Here is a 9,123-nt window from a genome sequence, read left to right as displayed (position 1 = left end):
GATTGTGGTTTGAAGCCAGCCTGGGGCAGGAAAAGTCCCCAACACCTTTATCTCCAATAAACTATCACACGCTGGGAGTTAGGACTCAAGTGGTAGAGTTCCAGCCTTGAGAAAAAAAAATCTGAGGGACGGTGCTCAGGCCCTGAGTTCCTGAGTTCAAGTCCTAGGACCAGCACAAACCAAAACAAATGGCAAATGGTCATGCAAGACAAAACAACCTCCACCTGGAGTTCACACCGGGGTTTTCATGAACATGTTACTGTCCCCAAAGGTTTGGAGGTTTCTGGAGATTTGGAAAAGACTTTACACATCCTTCTGGATCCTCCAGTCCAGTCCATTTAGCCTGGAAGGGGGTGGGGAAGACAGTAACCATCAAGTGGGTCTCTGCTACCACCGTGTGGCTATGATGGTCACTGCCCCACTCCAGTTGCTGGCTTTACAAAATCCGTCAAGGTGTGTGTAGAGGAGGTCAGCCTGGGGTTGGAAGTGTGTCTCTGTTGGTAGAGTGCTAGCCAATGAGCAAAAGTGTCAGGTAGCAAATTCCAGACCTAGTCTCAGACAAAAGAGAGAGAGAGAGAGAGAGAGAGAGAGGGAGAGAGGGAGAGAGGGAGAGCGTCAGCCACTATGGTCTCCTGCAGTGTACAAGACTTCCCCCCAAGTCTGGATGTGTGTAGCCTGATGCTAGTAAACATATGAGCACATTCCTATGTGTGAGAAAACATGTTCAGGACAAAGGAGAAGAATCTGGCGATAGATACATGAGAGCGATAGAAAGAACCAGTGACAGAGTGTCTTTCCCAAAGCCTTTTAATGAATACACCAACCCACAGTCCCTGCCTGCTGGCTGGGTAGGAGAAGCCAGCCCCACCTGGAGGCTTGCATGGCTTCCCGTGCGGAGTGGCCTGGGAGGGCTGAGTCTGCACACACACACACACACACACACACACACACACACACACACACACACACCACACACTCTCTCTCATCAATAGGTGAGGGGTGTGAGGATGAAGAGACGGTCTTCCTCTTTACGGATCCAGCGCATCAGTTTATGGATGGCATTGACGGCTGATGCCTTGGTCCCCAGGGGGCTGAAGCAGATGTAGAGCTCAAAGGCACCTGTCACCTGAAGGAGGGGGCAAAGGGTGGTCACCTAGGATAGATGCCCCTGGTGGCTCCTAACCCATGACCTCTTTAAGAAGCCTGGTTCTTTCCAGGCCACCTTACCCAGGCTAGGAGGTTCTCGTTGGGGCCTGTGTAGTAGATGGTCTTCAGTGGGTGGGAGGCATTATGGGCCCGGCTGTGCAAGTACTGGTAGAGGCCCAGCAACCGTTCCTGCTCCTCTTCGCTGGTATAAGGTGCCTCAATCTCCGGACTGCAGATATGGAAGTGGATTTGCAAAGGAATGATTTCCATTGCCTTCTCAGGAGATCTAGAAACACCTGCTCCCAGCCAGGGAGATTCCAACCACAAGTCTCATTCTCCAGATTCTCCCCTAGGACGGGGTTATTGTCTTCTCACCACAGAAGACTCCCCAGAACAGACCGAAGCCCTGCCTCCCCTACCCCCCCCCCAACACCTTAATTTCATGGCCCTCCGTGACACTTCTTTGGAGAGGCCACTTTGGATTTAGGTGTCCAAAACACAAAGTGATAGATTTTGAGGAAAGGTGAGATAGGAAAAACCCCTGGGCCAAAAAATGATCCAGGGAGGATAGAGGTGTCCCTCTCTGTCCAGCTCCTTCATTGAGGAAGTGGTAGGGAGAGGGCTATGCCTTGTGGAATGGACCAAAATGACCTTGAAGTCAACAGCTGCTCCAAGGTGAGGGACCTAACAGATCTCAGCTCCAGATTTCTTCCCTAGGGAGGATTTCTTCCCAGCGAAGTCTGGGTCCCTGGGGCCACAGTAAATAAGCCCCAGAAGGTTGGTGCACTCTTGGGGGCTTTTTTGGGAGATCAGCTTCAGGGCCTTCTCCCAGGGTTCAGGATCCATGAGCCAACCTCCCACCCCCACCCCGACCTTCCCACATCCTCACTCCTTGAAGCCAATGCCTCCCTCACCTGGTGAAGAGTCCTGAGCTCTTTGATTTATAGAGGAAGTGGCGTAGTTCAGGGATGCCCACTTGGGCAACGCTGTAGTAGGGCGTGCGTAGCGCGTCCCGCAGGGCCTGAAGGGCTCCTCGCTTCCGAAGGCGCTCCAGGAAGCGGCCGGCGACAGTCCGAGACAGCAAAGAAGTCCTCGCGGTCCGTGGAGACAAGCAGCAGGCAGAGGTCAGTATCAGGCTCCAGGTAGGAGATGTGTGCGTGGAAGAAGCCGGCCGAATTGAATTTGGGTAGGCACACTGGCGTCCAGGCTTCGCCCTCTCGGAAAGACGAGGAGGAGCTAATGAGGTTGAAGAGCAGGTGCAGGTCGATGGGATGGAGGAATTGGTCCTTGCGGCGCACGAGCGCCACCAGCTGGTTGCGGGCCAGCAGGATGGAGAAGACCAGGCTGCGCGCCCGCGCCTGCTGCAGGCTGGCACTCACCGCGTCGCGCACGGCCGCCGCTAGGGGGAGACAGCGCGCAGCCCCCATCAGGAAACTGGGGTCCCGAGCCATAAGCTGCAACAGGTTATCGGTGATGCGCTCCGAGCCGGAGAGCAGGCGCCGCAGATCGTAGTTCTGCTTCTGCTGGAAAATGTGGCTCAGCTGCGCCCCAGTGAGGAGGCTCAGGATCTGGTAGTAGATGTAGAGCAGCTCCTGCGCCAGCTCCTGGGCAGACTGCCGCGTGCGTGCCACTGTCACCAGCACCAATGGGCTCCGGCGCACAAATACTACCTTGTAGCCATCTGAGGGTAGCGGGAGGGTGTCAGCCTCGGTCCCTCTCCCAGGAGCCCCCCCACTGCCGCCTTTCCCAGCCTGGCACACCACAGCCTTTCCTCGCTCAGAGCTCTGCTCTCAGTAGTAAGGGGATAGAAGGGCAGCGTGCCGGGCGCCGGAGGTTCACGCCTGCCATCCTACCTACTCAGGAGGCTGAGATCGGAGACCGCCCGGGTATGAAAGTCCGTGAGACTCTTATCTCCAATGAACCACCAGAAAACTGGAAGTGGTGGTGCTGGGGCTCGATGTGGCAGCGCGCTAAGCTTGAGCTGAAGAGCTCAGGGACAGCGCGCGGGCCCAGAGTTCAAACCCCACCACCGACAACAACAACAAAAAACCAGTAACGCAGAGCCTCCCGTTGCACTGACTCTAGAGACAGACTCCTCCAGAAATACAAGAAATCCTCAGAAAAATATGTGTTTTCCCCTTTGGTAGTGCTGAGGTACAGAACATTCAAGGCCTCATACTTGTAGGCAGGCACTTTACCGCTTAAGCCACATTCCCAGTCCTTTTTGTTTTGATTTCTCAAACAGAATGTTGCTTTTTACTGGGGCAGCATGAAGGGTGTTCTACTGCACACAGCTTTTTGCTTTTTTTTTTTTTTTTTAAATCCATCCTGCCAATACTGTGACTTGAACTCAGGCCCTTGAGCTTTCACTTGGCCTTTTCCCTCAAAACTGGCATTCTACTACTTGAGTCATACCTTCATTTTGGGATTTTTTCCTAGTTAATTGGACATAAGAAAGGGTTGCTCAGATTTGTCTGCCTGGGCTGGCTTTGAACCTCAGTCCTCTTGAGTAGCTAGGATTACAGGTATGAACCACTGGTTCCCAGCTGCACCCAGTTTTTTACTGGTTGAGATGGGAGGGGGTCTCAAACTTTTTGTCAGGGCTAGCCTAGAACTGTGATCTTCCAAATCTTAACCCTCCTGAGTAATAGCTGGGATTACATGCATAAGCCACTGCATCCGGCTTGAAAAACACATTAAAAAAAAAAGTTTTAGCACAGGTTTATTTTAGTATAACAGGGTTAAAATAAGGAGAAAAAGAGAAGCATTTCCTGCTGCCCACACAGGAAATAGTAGAAAAACACACATTCTTGTGGTAAGTGCTAACTTACCTAGTGAGAGGCAGTAGAAGCTAACGGTTTGTTTGTTGTCACTTCCCCAATTTTCACCTTTTCCAATAGCAAAACTCACATTTGAGCTATCTTTATTCCTCACCACTGCCCCACAAGGCCAGCAGTGTTAGCCTATGTCCAGGTGAAGACCCTGAGGCTCAGAGAGGTGGAGGGACTTACCCTGAGCGACACAGCATACCTAGTCTGTGGGGATCCAAAAGCCATTATAAATGAACCCCCACCAACCTCTTCAGGTGGCTCACCTGCATGGATGGAGCGGATAGCGTTCTTGTCTGCCTCCAGGAAGGACACCAGGGCCACCATGACACCCATAGTGCTGGAAAGTGCTTCCTCAGACCCATAGCGGGAGTAGACAGGCTTCCCTGCCTCACTCAGCACGAAGACATGCTTCTGGTGCAGGCGCCAGGCCTCTGTGGCATCCTCCTCATCTCCCTCGGGGGGACCCTCCTTTGAGGGTTCTGTGGCTTGTCGCCCAGCTGCCCCTGGGGGTTCCAGCCAGTCCTCAGAACTTCCAGGCAGCATCTCCTCCTGCAGGTCGCGAGCTACACCAGTCAGCTGGGTGCTGAGTTCACTAAAGTCCTGGCTGATTTGGCGCATGTCTGCAGGCAGTGGGGGCGGACCTGCACTACCTTCCTTGGGGCTGTCTCCAGAAACTGCCCCATCCTCTGCCTCAGTCAGGTCTTCATAAGAACGGGCATGGACGAACATGGCACCCTCCTGCCCAGCACCTGCAGGCCAAAAGCACTGGTACTTAGAGGGATAGCTGCTGGCAGACACTCTCACCAATGAGGGCACTCTAGCATGGCTGCCTGGTCTTTGCCCCCCCCCACCATATCCTCCCATCATATTGGGAGTAAGAACTAGCCCCTGTGGCAACAGTGGTGGTGGGATCTGACTATCTCTCCTGCCCCCATCATACAGCCCATCCCAGTTACTCTGTCCTTTATCCATCACAATATGTACTCACCTGTGCAGGAGATCTGTACCTGGCATCTGCCTGGAAGGCCCTCCCTCCTCCTTGGTCTCTCTCTCTCTCTCTCTCTCTCCCTCTCTCTCTTTTTCTCTCTGTCATGGAGCTTGAACTCTGGGCCTGGGCACTATCCCCGAGCTCTTCAGCTCAAGGCTAGTGCTCTACCACTTTGGGACACAGTAGCACTTCTGGTTTTCTGGTGGTTAACTGGAGATGACTTTCATGCTCTGGCTGACTTTGAACTGTGATCCTCAGATCTCAGCCTCCTGGGTAGCCACAAGCACCCAGCTACCTTGGTTACTCTTGAGCCACTATTCAATAATTTTCCTCTCCAACCACAGAGATGTGTCCCAGAGACAAGAGATTAGCATCACTGAGGATATAACTTTCTTGTGCTTAAAGATCTCACAATCTTTGGACAATTCAAACACAAAGAAAAAGAAAATGGAAAAAGCTACGCACTGGTGGCTTATCTCTAATTAAGCACCCAAAACAGCTTAGAGTAGAGCTGTGGCTCAAGTAATAAAGCCATAGCTTTGAGTAGAAAAGCTAACCCAGACCCTGAGTTCAAGAAACAAGACTAGGGAGGGAAAGAGAGAGAGAGAGAGAGAGAGAGAGAGAGAGAGAGAGAGAGAGAGAGAGAGAGAGAGGAAGAAAAAAGAGAGGAAGGAAGGAGAGAGAAAAGAAATATAAAGTAGGTGGGGAGCTGGTGGCTTACCCTTGTCATCCTAGCTACCCATGTGACTGAGATCTGAGGACTGCAGTTCAAAGCCAGCCCAGGTATGAAAGTCTGTGAGACTCTTATCTCTAATTAACCAGCAGAAAACTGCGAAGTGGTGCTGTGGCTGAAAATGGTAGAACATGAGCCTTGAGCTGAAGAACTCAGGGACAGCGCCCAGCCCCTGAGTTCAAACCCCACAACTGAAAAAAGAAAGAAAAAAAGAAAGAAAGCAAGGAAGGAAAAGTAGAGGGCCAGAAGCATGGCCTAGTGGTAGAGGGCTTGTCCAGCATGCACAACGCCCTGGGTTCAATTCCTTGGTACCACATACACAGAAAAAGCCAGAAGTGGTGCTATGGCTCAAGTGGCAGAGAGCTAACCTTGACCAAAAGTGTTCAAGGACAGCATTCAGGCTTGAGTTCAAGCCAGGACTGGCAAAAAAAAAAGGAAAAGAAAAGAAAAAAGAAATATAAAGTAGGCCAGGCACATTGACCCTGGCTCCCTGAAGTATTCCCAACATCTGACAAATACACAACGAATGACTGAACGAATACATGAAGGAACATGAGTACTCATCGCTCTGGAGGCTCCTATTCCAGCTGAGAGTGGTTAGAGCTATACACTCTGCTCATACCTGGCTCCATCCCCTGGGCCAGTCCTGGTGTGGGGCTCTCAGCTCTCTCCACACTCTGTCCATCAGAAGGAGCCAATGTGCCCTCAGGGCATTCACTGCTTCTCTTCCTTGGCAAGTCGCTTGACATCCTCGTGGTTCTCCCTGGAGTAAAAATGGCATCAAAGAAGATGATACAATTTGGCAACATCACTGGCATAATTAACAATGCTTAGTGTTAACTAAGTGTGGTGAGGCATACTTATACCAGCAGTTAGGAGACTGAGGTAGGACAATCACAAGTTCTAGGGAAGAATGGACTACATGGGGCCGGGAGTTTGGCCTAGTGGTAGAGTACTTGCCTAGCATGCATGAAGACCCAGGTTCAATTCTTTGGTACTACATCCATTAAAAAAAAAAAAGCCAGAAATGGTTCTATGGCTTAAGTGGTAGAGCTCTAGCATTGAGAAAGTCCAAGGACAGTGCTTAGACCCTAAGTTGAGGCCCCAGGACTGGCAAAAATAAAAAGAAAGAAAGAAAAATAATGGGCTACATAATGAGACCCTGACTAAAAATAAATAAATAAAACCCAAGCTGGAAGCCATGCCTATGATCCTAGCTACTCAGGAGGTTGAGATCTGAGAAGTGCGATTCAAAGCCAGCTCAGGCAGGAAAGTCCATGAGACTTTTTCTGATTCTCTCTCTTTCTCTCTTTCTCTCTTTCTCTCTCTCTCTCTCTCTCTCTCTCTCTCTCTCTCTCTCTCTCTCTCTCTCTGTCTCTCTCTTGAACTAGAGCCTGGGAACTATAGCTCAAGTTGTAGAGTGCTATCCTTGAGCTGAAGAGATCAGGGACAGTGCCCAGGCCCTGAGTTCAAGCCCCCATACTTGTACAAAAAGTAAGTAAATAAATAAACACTTAAAAGTCAATTTTGTTGGATATGTGTGGCAGTAGTAGAATGTTTCCTTAAGCAAGGATCGGAATTCACATCCTAGCATCATTTAAAAATAAGAAAACAAAAAACCTCAATTCTCAATTCTTCCTGGGTACACGGGGGCTTCACTTAGTATACTGTCTATCCTTTATTGCATGTATGTGTGTATGTGTATATATATGTTGATATATGTATATATATATACATATTTATTTTTGTCCAGAGCTTGAGCTTGGCCTGGGCACTGTCCCCGAGTTCTTTTGTTCAAGGCTAATAACACTACACTCTACTACTTTGAGCCACAGTGCTACTTCCCATTTTCGGGGGTTCATTAGAGATAAGAGTCTTACAAACTTTCCTGCCTGGGCTGGCTTTGAAGTGCAATCTTCAGATCTACAGAGTAGATCTACAGGTGTGAGCTACCAAAGCCCGGCTTATTTCTCATATCTCCCACCCTTTCTCAAATGATACTGGCTTTTCTAAGCATCAGGAATGGTCCTTCACTGCAAACTTTTCTCTTGCTGAGCTTCCTGCCTCTGGCCACTTCACTTGTTTCTCTGTCTAGGTTAGTAGATGACTTTCTCACTTCTTTCAGGTTGCTGCGCAAATGTTATCTTATCAGACAGGCGTTCCTCTAATATCCCTACTTACCTGGCTTTATTTCTTTTGACTAAAGGTTGCCTGTGGCCTGCTACAAATTTCAGACCATATGTAGGAGTTTAGTCAACATTTTCCAGATAGCCAAAGAAGCATCTTAGAAGAGAAAGTGAAAGATCTGTACTAGATGGTCTAGTTCCTGCAGGCCTATCTTCAATGAAGCAAGAAAGCCCTGCGTGTGGAAAAGATTTGTCCTTCCTGGGAATCAGGAACAATAATTGCAATTAGAGGGACCTAGTTTTATTGAGCTCAGTTTTCTCACTTGCAAAATGGTAAGGAACCAATACCCTGAAAATAGCCATTTTGGTTAATTTGGTTACGGCATCTTTTTTCCTTTCTCTCTCTCTCTCTCTCTCTCTCTCTCTCTCTCTCTCTCTCTCTCTCTCTCTCTCTTTCTTTCTTTCTTACTTTCTTTCTTTCTGTGGGTTATGGGGCTTGAACTGGGCCTGGGCACTGTCCTGAGCTTTTTAGCTCAAGGCTACCACCCTACCCCTGGGCCTGAGTATTCTCCCTGAGCTCTTCAGCTCAACACTACCACCCTACCCTTGAGCCAAGCCACACTTCCCATTTTCTAGAAGTTAATTGAAGAGTCTCAGGTCCTTTTGTTTGCCAGGGCTCTGAACCTTGATCCTCAGATCTCACCTCCTGAGTAGCTAAGATTACAGGCATGAGCCACTGAGACCAGCTGTCTTTTTTCTTTTTGTGGGTCATGGAACTTGAACTCTGGGCCTGGGCACTATCCCTGAGCATTTCAGCTCAAGGCCACCACCTACCCCTTGAACCACAGTCCCACTCCCCCTTTTCTAGAGATTAATTGGAGATAAGAATCTCATGGTCTTTAGTGCCTAGGCTGGCTTTGAATCGTGATCCTCAGATCTTGGCCTCCTGAGTAGCTAGGATTACAGGCGTGAGCCACTACACCTGGCTCTTTTGATTATTTTTGAGACTGCTATATAGCCTAGATAGATCTCTAAGTTGTAATCCTCCTGCCTTAACCTCCTAAGTGCCAGGTCACCGGGCCTACTATTCTTACTTAGCATATAACTGCACTAACATATAAACCCTTTGGTCTTTGTCTTGAAAATCACTCCTTAGAGAATTTGCTTAGTTTGGGCCAAGCCCTATGTGAATAGCCTGGGGCAAACATACTTCTAGCTCAGTGAGACCCAGTAGGGTCTAACCAGCTGCCATCCATAGGAGGCAGAAGACCCACCCATGGGCTTCAGGCTCATAGACCA

General features: G+C 49.5%; 1 protein-coding gene across 1 annotated transcript; it reads right to left on the bottom strand.

Annotated features, from left to right (window-relative positions):
• Window positions 1–789: 789 nt before the first annotated feature.
• On the bottom strand, window positions 790–6,648 carry Mon1a (MON1 vesicular trafficking associated A). Its single transcript, XM_090323235.1, is given in 6 exon segments — window positions 790–1,126; window positions 1,228–1,375; window positions 2,061–2,206; window positions 2,208–2,827; window positions 4,241–4,726; window positions 6,321–6,648. Coding segments are annotated over 6 exon segments (1,737 nt in total). The 5' UTR covers window positions 6,517–6,648; the 3' UTR covers window positions 790–985.
• Between the last annotated feature and the right edge of the window lie 2,475 nt (window positions 6,649–9,123).

Source organism: Megascapheus bottae, chromosome 32, assembly GCF_031878675.1.
Source record: "Megascapheus bottae isolate mThoBot1 chromosome 32, mThoBot2.hap1, whole genome shotgun sequence".
Taxonomy (NCBI): domain Eukaryota; kingdom Metazoa; phylum Chordata; class Mammalia; order Rodentia; family Geomyidae; genus Megascapheus; species Megascapheus bottae.
This window is presented reverse-complemented; position numbering and strand designations above follow the sequence as displayed.